The sequence below is a fragment of the Oryctolagus cuniculus genome, chromosome 16 (assembly GCF_051225735.1).
Source record: "Oryctolagus cuniculus isolate XC-2025 breed Fujian yellow rabbit chromosome 16, ASM5122573v1, whole genome shotgun sequence".
In the NCBI taxonomy this organism is placed as follows: Eukaryota; Metazoa; Chordata; class Mammalia; order Lagomorpha; family Leporidae; genus Oryctolagus; species Oryctolagus cuniculus.
This window is the reverse complement of record NC_142882.1, coordinates 53100746-53122429: the sequence shown is the minus strand read 5'-3', so window position 1 is coordinate 53122429 and position 21684 is coordinate 53100746. Positions and strand designations below refer to the sequence as shown.

Sequence of the window (21684 nt, the reverse complement as noted above, 5' to 3'; positions counted from 1 at the left end):
CCCTGACGTGGGATGCTGGCATCACAGGCAGTGGCTTAACCTGCTGTGCCACAGTGCCAGCCCCCAGGATTATCTTGGCGTGATCTCCTTGTAGGTGATGTGAAGAGACTGGACTTCATGAGGCAGAGTTTTCTAGTTAGCTGTGCTGAGCCGGAGGGAGAGAGTATCTGTGTTGCTTACAGGTAGTCTGATAAATACTTGCTCTTGCCTCTTAATCGGGATATTTGCAAGGGGTGGGCAGGTTAAGCTGCTGCTTTTGGGACACCCGCATCCCAGTTCTGAGCCTGGGGTCCCCTGCTTCGGATCCCACTCTGCTCTGCACCTGGGAAGCAACCGATGTGCTGGAGTTCCTGCCACCCATGCGGGAGGCCTGGATGATGCTCTTGGCTCTTGGCTTTGTCCTGACTCAGCCCTGGCTATTGTGGGCATTTGGAGGAGTGAACCAATGGATGGATGATTTCTCTCTGTCACTCTGCCTTTCAAATGAATTAAAGATTTATTTTTTAAAAAAGATTTATTTTTTATTTATTTGAAAGAGAGAGAGAGAGAGAGAGGTCTTCCATCCGCTGGTCACTCCCTAGATGGCCGTAACGGCCGGAGCTGCACTGATCCGAAGCCAGGAGCCAGGAGCTTCTCTGGGTCTCCCACGTGGGTGCAGGGGCCCAAGCACTTGGGCCATCTTCTGTTGCTTTCCCAGGCCATAACAGAGAGCTGGATCGGAAGAGGAGCAGCGGGGACTAGAACCGGTGTCCATATGGGATGACAGCCTTTCAGGCCAGGGCTTTAACCCGATATGCCACAGCGCCTTGGCAAGTACTTTCAGAACAGCCGATAGCGATCGTGACATTGGTGGTCAGCGTCAACTTACCTTGTTTGTTTCTGTGTCGGTAGACCTCAAATATCCCTGTTTTTACTTTTACATCTTTCAAGACAGATCTCTGTCCTCAGCACCCACCACCCAGCCTCCCTCACGCTCTCAGAGACCATCACGCACCTGTCTTCCTCTCACCCCATGCAACCTGAGCAAGTCTAGCTGACTGTGTCAGGAGCGCCCTCTTGAGGACAGGCTTGCTGAAGGCAGCTGGGGAAGTTTTCCTTCAGTTAATGCATCGAGCATTGGAGGAAGCCCCAGGGACAAGGTACAGATTTCGAAGACATGGAAGTGCATTCATTTTTTGCTTTCTTGCCCTTTTTCTCCCATCAGGTCAGCCACCATCCACCTATCTCTGCGTGTCATGCTGAGTCTGAGAATTTTGTTTTCTGGCAAGGTAATATGCTAATATATTAGAACTGTGTCTTATGTCATGTTGTGGATTTATTTTATTCAGGACTTGCTCTAAATCTTGCTAAGATCAGACGTGGTCCCAGGACTTGGTCCTCATCCATTTGATGTTCTTGCTTCTCATCGATCAACAGTGATTGATACTTGTCAATGATGAATTGGTATTAAGCATTTGATTTTAATTGGTTACTAATTGATATTACATATCCTGGGGGGATCATCCAGCTTTTCCCACTTTTAAAAAATCCTCAGTCTTTACTGACCCACTAGCATTTACTGCTGTGACTTTTTCCCCGTCTCATTCCACAGCCCCTTGAAAGACCTCACATACTTCAGGAGACTGGTATCACAGGGTGGACAGCAAAGGGGATTTGGCTTTGGAAAAGCAAGTCTGTTTTATTTCTGAAATCACATTTGACATTGCTGACTTGTTTTCAGTTTGAGGTTGTTATTCCTGAAGTTTTTTTCTATTTATATTTTGGATTTGGACAGGGAGGAAATTATTCTCAAGATTATGGGTGGGGGTTTAGCCTAGCAGTTAAGACACTGGTTAAGATACCACATGCACCAGCATCCCATATGGGTGCCGGTTCGAGTCCTGGCTGCTCCACTTCTGATCCAGCTCTCTGCTATGGCCTGGGAAAGCAGTAAAACATAGCCCAATTGCTTGTGCTCCTGCACCCACGTGGGAGAACCAGAAGAAGCTCCTGGATCCTGGCTTCGGATCAGCGCAGCTCTGGCCGTTGCAGCCATCTGGGGAGTGGACCAGTGGATGGAAGACCTCGCTCTCGCTCTCGCTCTACCTCTGCTGCTCTAATTCTGCCTTTCAAATAAATAAATATTTAAAAAAAATAAAAAGTGCCACATCCCACATTGGAGAGTTCCATGCCAGATCTGGTTTCCAAGCTTCCTACCGTGCAAATCCTGGGAAGGCAGAGGTGGAGATGGTCTCAGGTACTGGGCTCCTGTCACCCCCGTGGGAGGCCTGGACTGCGCTCCCAGCCTCTGGCTTTGGCATGGCCCAGTCCCCACCATTACAGGCATTCAGGAAGTGAACTAGCAGAGAGAATTCTCTGTCTCTCTCTGTTTCCCTCTTTCATAAATCAACACATAAGTAAATGAATAAACAAGGCTATAAATAATTCCTATGTAGATTAATTTTGTTAATGTCTTTGCTCAGAAAAAGAGTACTCAATAGAAACCGTGTAATATAGAAATGTAAATAGATAGATATAAAGTTTTCATTTTTTAAAAAAAGATTGCGTTATTTAAAGGCAGAATAACAGAGAGAGAGGGACAGACAGAGAGCTCTGCCACCCACTGGTCCTCTCCCCAAATGTCTGCAGCAGCTGGGCCTGCGCCAAGCCAAAGCCAGGATGCTGGAACTGCATCTGCATCTCCCATGTGAGCCATCTTCTGCTTCTTTCCCAGGCGCATTAGCAGGGAGCTGGATTGAAAGCAGAGCAGCCAGGACTTGAGCCACCTCGGAAATGGGATGCTGCTGTGTCAGCTCAACCCACTGCACCACAACACTGGCCCCCAGATACGTGGAATTTTTAAAGTATGGAAGAGTGAGCTGTAATAGTGTCCCCCATTTCCATCCATGTACCCAGTACCCAGTTCTTCTCTCTGGCGGTAATCAATATTACTAATTTGAAGTCGCAAACATCATGATTTTCTTTCTTAATCTTTGCCATTGAAGCTTCATTGGAAACATCACTAACTTTCTCCAAACTCTTAGAAGAGATTTCTTCTAAGTTTCCTAACCCAGGGCTCGTGTTGTGGCGTAGCAGGTTAAGCCACTGTCTGCAATGCCGGCATCCTAAAAGGGCACCGGTTTGAGTCCCCACTGTTCCACTTCTGATCTGGCTCCCTGCTGATGCACCTGGGAAAGCAGCGGAAGATGGCCCAAGTGCTTGGACCCTTACAATCACATGAGAGAAATGGAAGAAGCTCCTGGCTTCAGCCTGGCCCAGCTCTGGCTATTGTGGCCATTTGGGGAGTGAACCAGTGAATGGAAGATCCCCCCACCTCCCCCTAACTCTGCCTTTCAGATAAATAAATAAATCTTTGAAAAGGCAAAGGTAGAGAGAGAGTGAGAGGTCCTCCATCCACTGGTTCACTCCCCAACTGGCCACAACGGCTGGGGCTGCGCCGATCCAAAGCCAGGAGCCAGGAGCTTCCTCCAGGTCTCCCACACAGGTGCAGGGGCCCAAGCACTTGGGCCATCCTCCACTGCTTTCCCAGGCCATAGCAGAGAGCTGGATCAGAAGTGGAGCAGCCAAGACTCGAACCAGTGCCCATATAGAATGCTGGCACTGCAGTCAGCGGCCTTACCCGTTATGCCACAGCGCTGGCCCCATAATTGAATACTTTCTATAATCCCATTTTATATCCTCTGCTGGATTCTGAGTTATGCCTTTTTTGTTTCTTAGTTGTTACTTTAGATTCATTCTATCTTTCATTTACTATAATCTGTCATCCAGTAATGCTATGCCACTTCACATTGGGAGTAGGAAACCTGTCACTGTGTTTTTCTACTTCTCTGCCACCTTTGTGCTATTTTTGACATTTTGCTTGTGTATGTTATAAATCCCACAACAACATTGTTGTTATTTTTGCTTTAAGCAGCCAGATTTTTTTTTTACTTTTGATGACAATTTTATTGAGCTATATATAATTCTCACGCCATATAATTCACCCTGTAAGGCATACAGGTGGATGGATTTTTTAACATTGTATTCACAGAGCTGTAGTACAGTTATCAGTACAACTGATTTTGCTTTATTTTCATCACTCCAAAAAGAAATGCCCTTAACACATATCCTCCACCCCTCATTTTACTCAACACTCTGCAGCCCGAGACGATTACCAATCAACTTTCTATCTCTAAATTTTCCCTTTTGGGGGGTATTTCATATTAATAGGATCATAAAATATGCAGCCAGGTGCGCCTTGGTCCCAGCCCCACCTCACCCAGACCACGGCTAGGCCTCCTGCTGGTCCCCTGCCTCCCTCTTCTGTTGGTCCTCAGTGCCGTCGCCACAGAGGGACCCTCCCCAGTTGTTCTTTGCCCTGTGTTCTCACTGTCGTTGGTGCCACCGTTCACGCTGGTTAGAGAGATCTGACGTCGTTGGTAAATGCGCCCGTTCTTTCACAACCTGTGTCTGATTTGTCACCGAGTCTGCCTCTGTGGGATCGCTGCACACCCCCGCCTCACCCCAGCTGTTGGCTTTGTTCCCGCTGATCCCTTTGCCTGGCTCTTCTCTCTCCTGCCCCAGCCCCAGTCGCCCGGCGCCCTCCAGTTGTCCCTGCAAGGTCTGTGTCTGACCACGTCAGTCCCTGCTTGCCTTCCCCGCAGCACGCAAACCAGGCTGCTCAGCAGGCCTTGCAGAGTCCACTGTTTCCTGGTTTACTTTGTTTGTTTGTTTGCTTAATGTATGTATGTATGTATGTGTTTGAAAGACAGAGTGACAAAGAGAGATCTTCCATTGGGCCAGGACAAAGACAGGAGCCTGGAACTTCATCTGATCTCCCACATGGGTGCAGGGGCCCAAGTACATGGGCCGTCCTCTGCTGCTTTCCCAGGCCACAGCAGAGAGCTGGATCGGAAGTAGAGCAGCTGGGACTGGAACCAGCGCCCATATGGGATGCTGGCATCACAGGCGGCGGCTTAACCCGCTGCACCACAGTGCCAGCCCATTTCCTGTTCTCTCTAGCCAGCCTCAGACCTGTAGGACAAAACCCTGCTGTGCTCTCTTAGGTCCCCGTACCTTTGAACAAGCTGTTTTTTCTGCCTGACGAACTCCTGTGCATTCCTCAAAGCCCTGTGTAAATGCCCCTTCTGAGGAGCCTCTTCTGATGCCTTCCCCAAGCATGCCGGTCATTCCTTGTTCTGCAGTCTTGCTCCTGCTGTAACACACTCGGCCACAGCCCGTGGCCGTCCACGTGGCCACTGTGCTTACCCCTCTGTCCGCCTCTGTTGCATTAACTTTACCCAGTGAAGGACATTTTTGGGTTTGGTGCTCTGTTCCAGGTCCCCAGCTGCATGAAGAGTGATCCTACACAGTACTTAGGAGGCAACTGTGCTGTGGAATCGTGTATTTAGCCTAGGGACTCGGACCCACCTGGCTGCTCTGCTAAACGCATCATATTTGCTATTCCATTTCAGACGTGAGATGGAAAAACAAGTTCTGGGGCAAATCCATGGAAATCGTTCCGATTGGCACAACGCACGTGACTCTGCCTGCGTAAGTGCTTCCTCTGTGGTCGGGGACTCCGCGGAGTGTAGGGCCTGGGTTCTCGCCACGCCGTGGCATCGAGTGCCTGTGCTTCCTCTGTGTGACGGTGGCTTTACATGGCCCTCAGCTTGAAAATACCATGCTTTCTCCCCTTCAGCCGGGTATGCCCCCGCTCTGCCTCAGGACAACACTCGTTTTTTCAAAAAATATTTTTAATTTTTTGATTATATTTATCTGAAAGCAAGAGAGAGAGAGAGAGATCTTCCATCTTCTGGTTCACTCCTTAAATACTGAGTGAACAAAAACTGAGGCTGGGCCAGGTGAAAGCTGGGAGCCCAGGACTCCATCTGAGTCTCCCACGCAGGTGGCAGGGACACGAGTCCGTGAGCCAGCGCCTGCCGCCTCCCAGGTGCGTGTTAGCAGGGAGCCAGAAGGGGGGGCTGAGCGGGCACTCCAGGATCAAATGTGGGCGCCCTCAGCCGCGGCTTCACCGCTGCACCACCCCAAAAGGTGCCCTTCACAAAGACGTGGCTTCTATCTGGGAAGGACGGGCGTTTGTAAAGCAACAAGGGTATAAGCGAGAACTCCAGGGCCAGCTGCTAAGATCTATGCCCCGCTGTGGGTAGAGGGAAGGGGCTGCCCCACCTTTTGATCCACAGCTGTCTCATGTGTCACACGGGGATAATAAGCACCCGCTTCATAAGGTTGTGCTCAAGACAGACGGTCTACACCGAGAGCTTGCTTCAAAGAGTGCTTGGCGCATGTTCGCACCATGCCAGGGTTGGTCTTACACGCTGTAGCACATAGTCCTACCTGAATGCTTTCTCCTTATAAAGCTTGCAAGGCGGGCCGACACCGTGGCACAGTGGCCCACACCCCACTTGGGACACCCACGTCTCATGTCGGTGCCTGAGTTCCATTCCCTTCTCCACTTTCCCAGCTTCCTGCTGTGCGCACCGCGGGAGGCAGCAGTGGTGGCTCAATTACTTGGGACCCTGCTACCACAGGGGAGCCGTTGATTATGTTCTGGCTTGGCCCTGGACCCGCCCCACTGTTCAGGCCCCTTTGGCTCTCAGCGGCCGCCTGTCAGAGGAGCCGTGGGTTCCCAAGCACCTGCCTCTGGTGGGGGCCGGTGGGCGTCCCCTGTGGTGCACAGGGCCACCGAGAGGGGGCGCTCGCGGACCGCCCAGCACGGGTGCCCTGGCTTCTCCTGCGAAGGAGGCACCGAGGAACGCCCCCGGGGGTCAGTGCCTGCCGGCGTCTGCTTCGGGGCGGCTTCACGTCCATGCTCTCGTCCTGTAGCTTTGGAGATCACTTCGAGTGGAACAAAGTGACCTCCTGCATCCACAACATCCTGAGCGGCCAGAGGTGGATCGAGCACTACGGCGAGATCGTCATCAAGAACCTGAGCGACGCCTCCTGCCACTGCAAAGTGACCTTTATTAAGGTAACGCGGAGGGCGGAGGGCTGCGGGCTCCGGGTTGCAGGCTGTGGGCTCCGGGCTCCGGCGCCGCAGGGATCTCGGGGAGAGGACGGAGGATGGAGAGTCATCGTTTCCTGGGTGGAGTTTCTGACGATGAGAATGTTCCAGAATAGACGGCTGTGATGGCTGCGCCGCGTTCTGCCTGCATTTCATGCTGCTGAATCGACACCTGGGGGGTGGCGAAAGCGGCCGTCCTGTGGGTGTTAGCAGAGTTAACAAAAGGAACAGTCGTGCACTGTGGGTCCCTGAGCCCTGCTCCCCTTTCTCAGCTGGAGTGCACAGCGCACGCACAGGACACACCCACACTCTACATGCACACAGTACACACAGTCACACACCCATGCTGTACATGCACACATACACACACTACATGCACACGTACACATACATACACATGCACACACAGTTCACTCATGCACAGACACACACATGCACACACACAGTCACACACCCACACAGTACACACATGCACACAATACACATGTACATATACATGTGCATTCGTGCACACACACATATACACATGCCGTACATACATGCACTCATACATGCTCACATATACACGTACATATGTGTGCACACATACATACATGTGCTTGCGTACATATTCACACATGTACACACATATACAGGCATACACGTGCTATACACACACTTGCACACGTACACATGTACACATATATATACACATGCCCACTCACACGTTTACACACACTCGTGCTCACAGCCCCCACCCCGACTGCTCCTTCCTCACTGTCTGAGACCCCTGCCCCCATTCTCTCCCTTTACCTCTCCTCCTGGGCCGCGGGCCCAGATCCTCGAGTCACCGCGCGTCCCGTCGTTGGCCGTCTGAACCTGCCTTCTCAGGGTGGCTCTGACACTGAAGGCGCTCGCTCTCCTCACTGCGCCACCCGTGGCCACTCTGTGCCTGCTGCGCCCCAGCCCTGCGGCTGGGCTGAGCACACCCCTGGTCTGCCTTGCTCTTGCTGCGGTCCTGGGCCCTGATGGCAATGGTGCCTGGTGCATCAGAGGCTCAGAACCATCCGGGGAATAAATGCAAGGATTGGCCAGGGGCAGAAGTACGGAGGGCTCTCCATCTTCCCGCCTGCCTTGATTGGAGGCCCCATGCACCTGCTCGCCCTCCTGGATGCCTTCCAGCCCGGAAATGCTCATGTACCGGGACCGGCTTTGCGGTGCTGCCCTCCCTCCTAGCATCAGAATCACAGACTGGGAGATTGGCTCTGATGGTTGAATCCCACGCCTCCCTCTCTGCCTCTCTGTCACCCCTAGAGGATGATAGCCAAGAGGTGGGTGGGGTCTTTATGATACCCTGTAGATCGGACTGGGTGATGGACAGACATAACGCTAGCAGTGACCTCACACGTGGAGCCGAGTAGAAGTGACCTTATCCTGAAAACTTCCTCTAAGCTCTCTGTAAAAAGAGCAGCCCGGGAGGTGGGGGTGGGGCGCACAGCACGGTGCCTGGGTCTCAGTGATAGCTTCACGTCCAATTCCTGCTTCCTGCTAATGTGCACCCTGCTAGGTATCGGGTCATAGTTCAAGTACTTGGTTCCTGCCGTCCACGTGGGAGACCTGGATTGACTTCCCGGCTCTTGGGTTTGCCCTGTTGCAGCCATTTGGGGAATGAACCAGCAGACAGAAGGTCTGTGTGTGTGTGTCTGATCCTCTCCCTGTGACTCTGCCTTTCAAATAGTAATTTATTTATTTATTTAAAAGATTTATTTATTTTATTTTGAAAGGCAGAGTTACAGAGAGGCAGAGAGTGAGAGAGAGAGGAGAGAGAGAAAGGTCCTCGAACCACTGGTTCACTCTCCAGATGGCCACAACGGCCAGAGCTGTGTTGATCTGAAGCCAGAAGCCAAAGCCAGGAGCTTCTTCTGGGTCTTCCATGAGGATACAGGGGCCCAAGAACTCAGGCCATCCTCCACTGCACTCCCAGGCCATAGCAGAGAGCTGGATCGGAAGTGGAGCAGCCAGGACTTGAACCAGCACCCATGTGGGATGCTGGCACTGCAGGTGGCAGCTTTACCCACCATGCCACAGCGCTGCCCCCAATAAAATATTAAAAAAAAAAAAAAAGCAAAAGGCACCCTGCCACAGGGCTGTGTAGATCTGGGTGAAGGCCGCCTGTTCCTCTGCATTGTGCCCCAGAAGTGTGCACTGCTCGTCTGTCTGCCCCCGGCTCTCCTCCACTTAGGCCCAGGGGAGGGGCTGTTGTAGCTGGAGGAGGGGATTGGCAGCCACACCTCTGGTGTGATGGGGACCGGGAACAGAGGTCCCGCTGTGGTTCCCATGGGGCTGTCAGCACCGGACTTGCAAACAGTCATCTCTGAAAAAGTCTGACTCCTGCTTCAGAACAGACTCACGAGCCTGGGTGGTCTTTATTTTTTTGTCCCGCATTCTTATGTGGTGGAGGAGCTCAACTTTAATGGATGGCTTTGCTGGTGAGGCACCCCACGCCCTGCCCACCCTTCCTGCTTATACCAGCCTAGGGATGCAGATGTTGAACCATCAGAATGTGGCCTGAAAATGCCACTCTGCCCTGTTGGTTTCCAAATATAGGTCTGTTTCAGCTAAAAAAAAATAGTGCTAGGATTTTTGATTTATGGAGAAATGCCTTCTGAACTTTCATAGAATTTTAGGGCAGCCAGGTAGGTCGTTGGATTTGAAGAAAAACCATCTCCGGAGGTTAGTGCTCCCTCTGGTGGATGGAGTGTGGTCCTGCATACAGCCAACAGCTTGGGCTGAGCTGAGCTGAGCCTTGCACACTGAGACCAACACACATTGAGAATGAGTTGCACAAGGCTCTCCTGGGCCGGGTGAACATTCCCATTTTGGGGGAAAAAATAATAAACTGAAAATTCAAACTGCCTCCTTGATTGTTTTTTAAAGGACCATCTAGTACATTTAGAGAAAAAAATTATGTGTTGCTTCTTTTTTTATTTTTTAAGATTTATTTATTTATGTGAAAGGCAGAGTTACACAGAGGCATAGAGACAGGGGGAGAGTCTTACGTCTGCTGGATAACTCCCCAAATGGCTACAATGGCTGGAGCTGGGCCGATCAGGAGCCAAGAGCTTCTTCCGGGTCTCCCACATGGGTGCAGGGGCCCAAGGACTTGGGCCATCTTCTACCACTTTCTCAGGCCATAGCAGAGAGCTGGATTGGAAATGGAGCAGCCAGGACATGAACTGGTACCCACGGGGGCTGCTGGCCCTGCAGGCAGTGGCTCTACCTGCTACGCCACAGCGCTGGCCCTGAGTTAAGTTTCTTCTAAATTGCAATTGTCAGGGGCAGGAATTGTGGCTCAGAGGGTTTTGCCATTGCTTGGGACCCACAGTCCGTACCAGGGTGCCTGGTTCAAGTCCCAGCTACTGCACGCTGCCAGTCCAGCTCCCTGCTAGTGCACCTGGGAAAGAACAGAAGATGGCCCAAGTGCTTGGATGCCTGTCACCCACGTGGAAGACCCAGATGGAGTTCCAGGCTCCTTCCTGGCTTCAGCCTGACCCAACCCCAGTTGTTGCAGGCATTTGGGGGTATAAACTAGCATCTGGAAGATCTGTCTCTGCCTCTCCCTCACTTTCTCTGACCCTATGTCTTTCAAATAAATAAATACATACATACATCTTTAAACCACTGATGAATTATCTGCCATCATCACGCCACAGTGGCAGCCATGAGACAGCTGTTGCACAGGAAGGGCTGACCCAGCAGCCTGCGATGTCGGAGACCAGACCTGAGGTTGCTTTTTTTTAAAAAATATTTCTTTCTTTATTTGAAAATCAGAGTTACACAGAAAGAGGAGAAGCAGAGAGAGAGAGGTCTTCCATCCAATGGTTTACTCCTAAGATGGCCGCAACGGCCGGAGTTGCGCCAGTCCGAAGCCAGGAGCCAGGAGCTTCTTCCAGGTCTCCCACATGGGTGCAGGGGCCCAAGGACTTGGGCCATCTTCTACTGCTTTCCCAGGCCACAGCAGAGAGCTGGATCGGAAGAGGAGCAGCCGGGTCTCGAACTGGCGCCCATATGGGATACCGGTACTTCAGGCCAGGGCGTTAACCTGCTGTGCCACAGGGCCAGCCCAAGCTTGCTTTCTTATGTCAGAGGTAGTGAAAATAGGGAAAAAGGTGTGTCTTATGCAAATGTTGATTATCAAGTTATGCACTGCAAACAGAGTTAACTTTAATTTTTGTTAACTAGCCAAAGAGCTGTTTTTCTTTAAAAAGCCAGAAACCACACATGAAAACAGGCAGATAGACCAAGAGGACAAAATAAAGAGCCCAGAAACAAATCCATGTGTTTACAATTAATTGATTTTTGACAGTGGTGCCAAGAACACCCAATGGGAAAGGACAGTGTCTTGAATCACCAACAGTGAGGAGACTGGGTATCCACATGCAAAAGAACAGACCCCCGAAAGTAGACATCCACCCGAAGCGGATCAAAGACGCAGACCCGAGCCCTGAGCCTCACAAGCAGGGGCAGGACAGGAAAGCTCCATGTGCTTGCTCTGAGCACTGGTTTTGTGGCTCAGACCTCAAAAGCTCAGGCAAATTAGCAAAAGCAAATTAGACAAATGGGACTACATCAGACAGAGTGAAAAGACAACCTATAGAATGGGGGAAAATATGAGCCAAATGCAGATCTAGTAAGGAATGCGTATGTAAAATACATGAGGAACTCAGCTCCATAGCAAGGAAACTAACTGAGGGGCTGGTGCTGTGGCTCAGCGGCGTAAGCTGCCACCTGCCACGCTGGCATCCCATATGGATGCCGGTTCAGTCTCTGCTGCTCCACTTCCGATCCAACTCCCTGCTAATGCACCTCGGAAAGCAATGGATGATGGCCCAAGTACTTGGGACCCTGCACCCATGTGGGAGACATGGTGGAGTTCCAGGCTCCTGGCTTTGGCCTGGTCATTGTGACCATTTGGGGAGTGAACCAGCAGATGGAAGATCTCTCTCTCTCTCTCTCTCTCTCTCTCTGTCTCCCCTGTGTCTCTATAACTGCGTTTTAAATAAATAAATATTTTTTTTAAAAAATGAACATATTAAAAATGGACAAACGACTGAACAGACATTTATCAAAAGGCGACATACAAGAGGCAAGTGGGTGTAGGAGAAACGCTCCACATCACAGATCGCCAGGGGAACGCCAGCCAAGGTCAGGATGAGACACCACCACGCACCTGTTACGATGGCCAAGGTTGAAAAGTGGAAAGATGAGAAGCATTGGCAAGTTTGCAAAGAAAAAGCCATCCTGGTACACCGCTGGTGAAAATGCCCGTTAGTACAGACATTGCACCAAACGGTAGGGAGGCTCCGCCAGACATTAAAAATAGAGCTCCCGTGTGATCCAGCAACACTGCTACTAGGGATGTGGCCAAAGGAAAGGAAGCCGGCGTGTTGAAGACCCTGCACGCCCACGTTTATCGCAGCTATTTATGATGACCGAGGCATGACGTCACCCCGAGGGCCTGTCAGTGGGTAAACAGGAACGGAGAATGTGCTGTGATCCTGTCGTTGGCAACAACACGGAGGATGTTACATTAGGTGAAGTCAGCCAGGCACAGAGAGACGAGTACCGCATGATGTTGCTTACATGTGCAGTCTGAAGAAGTTGAACTCCCAGAGGCAGAAAGTAGAACGGGGCTTACCAGGGATAGCGTGTGCAGAGGAGGGTCAGGATGCAAAATCTCCGTTAGGGGAAGGCAGTCGGCCTAGCAGCCTGGAGACGAAGATGCCCGTTAAGATTCCCACGCCACCCATCGGAGTGCCAGGGTTCAGGGCTCGGCTCTGGCTCCTGGTTCCAGCTTCCTACAAACGTGCACCCTGGGAGGGAGCAGGTGGGGACTTGAATACCTGGGTTCCTGCCACCCATGTCGGAGACCTGGGCTGAGTTCCCAGCTCCTGGCTTCTGCCTGGCCCTGGCCTACCTGTGGAGGGCATTGGGGGAGTGGATGGGAACTCTGTCGGTCTGGTTCTCTCCGTGTGTCTGTCTGTCTCTCTCAAATAAATAAATAAAAATTTATTTAAAAAGAACACTCCAGTTAGGAGAGTTAAGTTCAAAAGCTCTGTTGTACATTATGGTGACTATAGTTAGTAACAATGCATCATATCTTTGAAATTTGCCAAGAGCAGATTTTTAGGTGTTCTTACCACAAATCCGTGATAAGTATGTGAGGTAACATGCATGTTAATTAGCTCGATTTAGCTACTTGAAAGTGTATACATATGTCAAAGCAACATGCTGTATGTGATATACATACACATTTTATTTGTCAATTAAAAAAGCCCAGAACCCAGACCCAGCAAGCTTTACAAGCTTTATATAGTCTAGAATCACTCTTAATGATTCTTTAAAAAAAAAAAAAATTATTTACTTGAAAGACAGAGTTAGAGAGGCAGAGACAGAGAGAGAGGTCTTCCATCCACTGGTTCACTCCCCAGATGGCCGCAACAGCCAGAGCTGCACCAATCCAAAGCCAGGAGCCAGGAGCTTCTTCCAGGTCTCCTATATGGGCACAGGGGCCTAAGGACTTGGGCCATCTTCCACTGCTTTCCCAGGCCACAGAAGAGAGCTGGATTGGAAGAGGAGCAGCCAGGACTAGAACCAGTGACCATATGGGATGCCGGTGCTTCAGGCCAGGGCTTTAACCTGCTGTGCCACAGTGCCAACCCTGATGATTTTTTTTTCATATGAGATGCTAGTGCTGCAGGCAGTGGTTTAACCACTTGCACCATGGTGCTAAACCCTCCTTTTTAATTTTTTATATTTATTTGAAAGAGTTACAGAGAGAAAAGGAGAGACAGAGAGATCTACCATCTGCTGGTTCACTCCCCAGATGGCCTCAACAGCCAGGGCTGGGCCAGGCTGAAGCCAGGAGCCAGGAACCAGGAGCTTCTTCCAGGTCTCCCAGCAGGTGCAGGGGCCCAAGCACTTGGGCCATCTTCTGCGCATTAGCAGGGAGCTGGATTGGAAGTGGAGCGTCCTGTATGGAACGCCGGTGCTGCAGATGGTGGCTTTAGCCGCTGCACTACAGCACCGGCCCCTCCTAACGATTCTTTCACAAGCTTTTCTCTTGGCTTCCCTTCTTGTCTCCTGTCTTCCTCTGTAATAAACTTCCTCTGTAATAAGTACTAAGCAGACCGCTGTCGTTTGAACCTAGGCCAAATACTGGAGCACGAACGCCCATGAGATTGAAGGCACGGTGTTTGACCACAGCGGGAACGCGGTGCATCGGCTGTTTGGGAAGTGGCACGAGAGCATCTACGTCGGTGGCGGCTCCTCCTCCTCCACGTGCGTGTGGAGAGCAAGTGAGTGTCCAGAGCCCTGCATCCCAGGGCGGGGCCGGGCGGTGCACACGGCAGGAGGAAACACGGATCCGCCAGTGCCTGTGAGCTAGGTTGGAGGTAGTGGCTCCTCCTCCTTTCCATCTGATTGGCTCTCGAACACCGCCCACGTGACTGCGCTGGGCCCGAGGACAGAACCTCAGTGACATACACGGAGCCACTCCAGAGCCCAGCCAACTGCGGGCGTTGCTGCCCGAAAAGCAGAGTGAGCTCAGTTTCTACAGGAGTTAGGGATCCCCTGGCTGAGCCAACGTGATGGGTCATCCTGACGCCTGCTGTGATTCCAGAAGCTCACTGGGCCCTTGGAGCAGCTGTGGGAAGTGGGGCTTGGGAAGCCCCAGCCCTCCTGGGCACGTCTCCCCAGCACTTTCACGCCTGGCTCACCTCCCTGAAAAACAGGCTGTTTGCAAGTCCCAGACGTATCGGGAAGCCCTTGTTCTGAGATACAGCACTTAAGATGCTTTACCTGATCCAAGCCAAGCAACAGAGCAGCCACACTGGTGGTGGCTTCAGCCATGGGGACACGTGCTATTGCTTAACAGTGAGCAAGGGTGTGGATGGCCCCAGGCTCATTACCTGTGCAAGGACACAGGCCGTGCTCCTGCTGTGCCGTGTCCCCTTTCATAGATACCACTTGACTCTCACAACTCAACAGCTCCTCTGCCTGGGAGCCAGTAGTGCACCTAGCGGGGAGGAAGTGGGGATGGAAGAACCTGCTTGCCCGCATCTCCTGCAGTTCCTTAGTGAATTTATCTTTGCATCCTGTCAGCCTGGAGTGGGTCCAGACCCAGCCCTGTAGGCAGGAGGGAGTAGGATGGGCGGGTGGGAGCTGGGAGGGATGCGGGGCCACCTGAACAGAACCAGTGTTCCATTAGCAAGTGCAAGAGAGGGGGACTGGAGCAGGCAGCCAGCGACGCCTCCTTCAGTGGGTACAGCCAAAGCCGCCTTGCCCACAGAGCTGTCTGGGAAGCGAGAATGAACTGGCCCAGCGGATACCTTCCTAGCCTCGGAGGTGTGCGTGAGATTTTGTGAACGGGGCAGTCTTGCCTCTGCTTAAAGTGTGTGTCACAGTAAGAAATACCCGTCATGCCGGATGTTTAAGTAGCATTGTGGGACCAGTGTTTGGCATAGTGGTGAAGATGCCACTTGGGGTACCTGCACCCCGTATCCAGGAGCCTGTATTCATGGTCCTGCTCTGCTTCCACTCCAGCTTCCTGCGAATGTGTAGGAGGCAGCTGATGATGGCTCAAGTACCCAGGCCCTGCCACCCACAGGGGGGGCCCCCGGTGAGCTCTGGACTCCTGGCTTTGGCTTGGCCCAGTCATGACTGGGCATTTGGGGAGAGAACCACCAGATGGAAGATCTCGTTCTGTCTCTCTTTCTAACTCTCTCTCACTCTGTCACTCTGTCTCTTTTGAATACAAATGAAAATAAATAAAAATATTTTCTTCAGGTAGCACCATGACAAAGGGATGTCTTTTTTTTTCTGAAATAAATGTTTTTATTGGGATTATTGTAGATACAACCATTTCTATTAGAATTGGCATCTTACGTTGACATTTTTTGGACGTGGTATGACTTACCACTTAACTGTTTTCTTCATACAAAACATAACTACAGTTGCTGCTTAACTCATGACGAGGTTACATCCCTGGGTTTGGTTTGGAGAGTGAAGCAATGAATGGGCGCCTGTTGTCTGTCTCTCAAAATAAAGATTTGCACCTTCTTTTCACACTGCTGTAAAACTTAGAAAATTTGCCTCTTCCTATGGTACAGGCCTGGAACTTGAAACTTGGCTGGTGCAATTAGGAGGGGCGCTTGTGTTTATTAACTACTACCTGTAGCAGTTGGCAGCTTTGATATTTACAGACCAGTAATCCTGAAAAGGGACATCATTCAAGTTAATTTTGTTTCCTGATTTCATGTCTCTGCACTGGTCAGGAGCATCCTTGGTCCACCTTTAAGAAAAGCCACCATCAGGGCCAGTGCTGTGGCATAGTAAGTTAAGCCACTGCCTATAGCACCAGCATCCCATATGGGCACCGGTTCAAATCCCAGCTGCTCTTCTTCTTCTTCTTTTTTTTTTTTTTTAAGATTTGTTATTTATTTATTTATTTGAAAGGCAGAGTCACAGAGAGGCAGAGGCAGAAAGAGAGAGAGAAAGGTCTTCCATCCACTGGTTCACACCCCAGATGGCCACAACGGCCAGAGCTACCCCCATCCGAAGCCAGGAGCCAGGAGCTTCCTCCAGATCTTCTGCATGTGTGCCATGGCCCAAGGACTTGGGCCATCCTCTGCTGCTTTCCCAGGCCATAGCAGAGAGCTGGATCTGAAGTGAAGCAGCCGGGACTTGAACCAGCATCCATATGAGATCCTAGCACTGCAGGCTTTAACCTGCTGTACCACAGCGTCGGCCCCTGCTGCACTTCTGATCTAGCTCCTTGCTGATGGGACTTGGAGGGCAGCATAGGATGGCCCAAGTTCTTGGGTCCCTGCACTCACGTGGGAGACCTGGAAGAAGCTACTGGTTTGGGCTTGACCCAGCCTCAACCCCAGCTGTTGCAGCTATTTCGGGAGTGAACCAATGAATGGAAGACCTCTCTCTGTCTTCGTAACTCTGCCTTACAAATAAATAAGTTGTTAGAAAAGAAAAGCTGCGGCTAGCGCCGTGGCTCACTAAGCTAATCCTCCGCCTGTGGCGCCAGTACTCCGGGTTCTAGTCCTTGTTGCTCCTCTTCCAGTCCAGCTCTCTGCTGTGGCCAGGGAGTGCAGTGGAGGATGGCCCAAGTGCTTGGGCCCTGCACCCGCATGGGAGACCTGGGGGAAGCACCTGGCTCCTGGCTTTGGATCGGTGCAGCGCACTGGCTGTAGCAGCCATTTGGGGGGTGAACCAACAAAAGGAAGACCTTTCTCTCTCTCTCTCTCTCTCTCTCTCACTCTCACTCTCACTCTCACTCTCATTCCCACTCTCACTAATTCTGCCTGTCAAAAAAGAAAAAAAAAAAGCTGCTATCTTTGCAGTCAGTTGGGGGGCCGGGGTGGGTATTTGAAGGCAGAGTAGGAAGCTTTGCTCTCCTCTTCAAGCTCAAGATACACAGAGAAGTAGCCTGGCTACAAAGGGGTCCTGGAACTGGAGCACCTGGGTGTGCAGCCAAGTTCATGGACAGCATTTATATGTGTACTTAGGAGCGCGGGGCCAGGGCTGGGTGGACTTTACTGGTCTGCCCTTGTGTATTAGCTTTTCATTACTTACACCAAGAGGAGATTCTTAGGAAGGAGAAGGTTTCTGTGGGCTCACAGCCAAGACCTGGTGGCCTTGCTGGCCAGGCATCCGAGCAGGGTTAAGCGTGAGCCGGGAGGCGCGACTCAGGGACCACCGCCATTGTCTACCCTGGTGTGAGTTTGCCCATCAAGCCCTCTGACTTGATCACGAGATCCCACCCTCGCGACCCAGTTCAGACCAATCCCTTCCCAAGGCCCCACCTTCAGACGTTCTGATTGGACGAGGCCCCGAGTCTATCAACCAGAAATCCATTAGCTGTTCACATGATGAGACCTTGGGGTTTAAAAGTCTGCATGTGGCTGGGCAGCCAAACCCTGTTCAGACCGTAACAATCTGATTTACCCAACATGGTTTGGGGTTTTTTATCGGCTGGAATTCAACTGAGGGTAATACTCCTAAAGGTTTCATAGTTAAAATCTAAGGTCATCAGAGGCGAGAGCGTAGGAATGGAAGAAAAGAATTACACTCATTGACTGCCTGCTATGGAGTCAGCATTGTTCTAGGTACCAGGTGGAGTTCCGGGGAATTGAACATGCCTTCAATGAAAAATGGGTGAGAGAGAGAGAAGGGGTTATTTTTAACGTATTTGCTTGAACAACAAATTACCTTAGAGCTTAAACACTACAGGAACTTCACAGCATTCTATAAATTTGTTACATAACCACACAAAGGAGGCCGTTTTGCTGTAGGTAGAAAAATACTTACAGAGAAGGCAATTTATAGAGAAATATTCAGTACCTATTTGTTAGTCAGAATATTTTAATAGAAATTGAGCAGTTCAAAGCCCAGAGAGAGGAGAGAAACATTGTATCGGATATGAGATGAAAAAGTGAAGGAATTAAAATGAATCGGGCGCCAATGGTTTATTTTCCTTCCAGATCCCATGCCAAAAGGCTACGAGCAGTACTACGGCTTCACACAGTTTGCACTGGAATTGAATGAGATGGACCCATTGTTGAGGCCTTTATTACCACCCACTGACACTCGATTCAGACCAGACCAGAGGTAAGAACTCTCTTTTTTTTTAATTTTTAATTTTTATTTTTAACAGGCAGAGTGGACAGTGAGAGAGAGACAGAGAGAAAGGTCTTCCTTTGCCGTTGGTTCACCATCCAATGGCCGCTGCAGCCAGTGCACTGCGGCCAGCACACCGCGCTGATCCGAAGCCAGGAGCCAGGTGCTTCTCCTGGTCTCCCATGGGGTGCAGGGCCCAAGCACTTGGGCCATCCTCCACTGCACTCCCGGGCCATAGCAGAGAGCTGGCCTGGAAGAGGGGCAACCGGGACAGAATCCAGTGCCCCGACCGGGACTAGAACCTGGTGTGCCGGCGCCGCAAGGTGGAGGATTAGCCTAGTGAGCCGCGGCGCCAGCAGTAAGAATTCTTTAAAGAGCTTTCTCTCCGGAGATGTGAAATGCTTTATGGAGCCCCAGGCCACCGGAGAAAAGCAAAAATACATAATCAAAGTCAAGTAAGGTCACACAAGGCCACCCGTCAGGACAGATGACAGGTGCAGGTATTGCTTCTTGGCAGGGGATGACCTGGGGTGACCACATCCTCAACAGAGGGCCAGTTCAAGTTCCAGCCACAGTGTCCAGTCCAGCTCCCTGCTGATGCACGCTAGGAGGCAGCAGCTGACGGCACAAGTACTTGGGTCCCAGCTGTCCACATTGGAGACCCAGTTAGAGTTCTGGGCTCCTGGCTTTCGCCTGGCAAAATCTTGGCTGTTGCAGGCATTTGGGAAGTGAGCCAGCAGTTGGAAGATCGATCCGATCTCTCTCTGTCCCTGTTGCTCTGCCTGTGAAGTAAATTAAATAAGCATTAAAACAAAAAAGGATAAATAACAAACTGAGAAATCTATATTTGCAGCTCATGTCGTGAATTAGTTCTAGAAACCAGGTGATCGATCCACCCTTTAGAAAAAATGAACACGGGAAAAGGAACCATTCATAAATCAGGAACACAGAAGCCCCTTAAACACAGGAAAAGATGTTAAGCCTCCCTCAGCATCTGGATCCATTAGTGGTCTTGCTTATATCGTGTAAAATATAGTGATTTATTATAAAAGTACCTCCATTTGCGTTTTTTCTATAGGAGTAAAGATTTGCCTTTGAAATGAACTTGATGTGATCTTGGCTTTTCTTTAATATGACAAACACTACACTGAATACTGGGGAAATCAAAAACAGCACACTTTGTATTCCATAGTGGCACACTTCAGATCGGCAGAGGCGGAGTCGGAGTGGTGGGAGGAAGGGGTGCTTGTCGCACAGTGGCTGTGGACAAGTGTAGATTAATCCCCACAGAGAGCGGCTGGGTCACACACAAAGAACCAACTCATCCTTTAACCTTCAATTCCACTTCCAGAAATTTCTCCTATGGATACACTTATCCATGTGCAAAGGGTGGTAATACAAGGTCATTTGTTACAGCATTAATTATAATACTACAAAATTGGGTACGGGGTGCTGAGGTCTGCATCAGACAGAGTAGCTGGATTCCATACCTGGGTCCAGCTCCCAACTCTTGCTTCTTGATAATGCAAACCCTAGGATACAGCTGTGCTGACTCAGATAATTGGGTTTTTGTCACCCATGTGAGAGACTTAGATTGAGTTCTCAGCTCGCAGCTTCCACCTAGCCTGGCCTTAGTCATTGCAGGCATTTGAGGAGTGAATGAGTAGATGGGAACCCTCCCTTTCTGTCTGTCTCTGTACCCCCTTTTCCCCCCAAAAAAAAGAGGAACATGGCCAGTGCTGTGGCACAGCAGGTTAAGCTGCTGTCTGCAGTGCCGGCATCCCATATGGGTGCTGGTTCGAGTCCTGACTGCTCCACGTTGGATCCAGCTCCCTGCCAAGGTCCCTGGGAAAGCAGCGGAATATGGCCCAAATCCTTGGGCCTCTGCCACCCACATGGAAGACCTAGCTCCTGGCTTTGGCCTGTCCCAGTCTCTGCCTTTGTGGCCATTTGGGGAGTGAACCAGTAGATGAAAGATATCTCTACAACCCCCTCCCCATAATTCTGACTTATAAACAAATACAATAAATGTCTAAAAAAAGGAACAACTCAAATGTCTATCACTAGGGAACAAAATTAAGGTATATCCACATTGGAAATTATACAGCTACTGAGAAATGAAGATGTGTGTATACAGAATGGAAAAGTCTCCAGTCATATTGTTAGGTAAAAAGTCAAACGAGAAATCAAGGTGTATCCATACGTGTAGTGTGCTACCTTTTATGTTCTTGAAAGGGAGAGAGGGTAAGAATGCTTGCATGTATTTGCATAGACAGCCTCTGGTTGGATACACAAGACACTGGGAATGACGGTTCAGTGGGGAGGGGGTATTAGGGGTGGGGGGAGACAGGTGGAATTAGAGACCAGGAGGAAAGGGAGGCTCTCCCCCGACTCCTTTCCATAGCTGTGATGTCTGAATGCGGGACCGTCCTCAGCCCATGAGATGACGTCTGGCTTAACTCCCTCAAATGTTGTGTTGGGGCGGGGAGGGGGGAGGGTCCCACCGGGAGAGGATTTTGAGTGCGCGGTCTTGGAGACGTGCGGGTTTAGTGGTCATGATTGTGACCTCGTCTTGGAATTAGCCTTCCTTCATTTCCCTCCCTCCACGCCTCAGGTTCCTAGAAGAAGGGAACATAGAGGAAGCTGAGTCGCAAAAGCAGAGGATCGAGCAGCTCCAGAGAGAGCGGCGGCGGGCGCTGGAGGAGAGTCACGTGGAGCACCAGCCTCGGTTTTTCAGGTCGGTGCCGGGATGGGGCGGGGTGCGTTGGTCGGTCCCCTGCACAGGTCTTGCATGTGACATGGCGAGAGGGCAGCAGAGCGGCCTCCCGGAGTGAGAGCCTCGCTCATAGCCCCTCCTCTGCGCCAGGCCCTGGCACCCTCTCGCTTGTCCCTGGGCAGTCCTGGAGCAGCGGCTTCGTCCATGCATCCTTGCACATGCGCAGCTGTGGCGCCATGCCCGGGTGGGATTGCGGGGCAGGCTGTGGGTGGAGGCCTGGGGAAGTGTTCTTTGT

General features: G+C 50.9%; 2 protein-coding genes across 9 annotated transcripts in view; both read left to right on the top strand.

The window, feature by feature from the left end:
* Nucleotides 1–21684, top strand: part of GSDME (gasdermin E) — a 376936-nt gene that overhangs the window by 253542 nt on the left and 101710 nt on the right. The gene's annotated exons all lie outside the window — the stretch shown is intronic.
* OSBPL3 (oxysterol binding protein like 3) overlaps nt 1–21684 on the top strand; it is a 282066-nt gene that overhangs the window by 253546 nt on the left and 6836 nt on the right. For all 8 annotated transcript variants that reach the window (XM_089315399.1, XM_051852838.3, XM_051852843.3 and 5 more), the window contains 6 exons: nt 1205–1268; nt 5454–5532; nt 6826–6970; nt 14193–14340; nt 18538–18664; nt 21288–21410. In XM_089315399.1, the coding sequence (XP_089171525.1) occupies nt 1205–1268; nt 5454–5532; nt 6826–6970; nt 14193–14340; nt 18538–18664; nt 21288–21410 (686 nt within the window). The remainder of the gene's footprint in view (nt 1–1204; nt 1269–5453; nt 5533–6825; nt 6971–14192; nt 14341–18537; nt 18665–21287; nt 21411–21684) is intronic.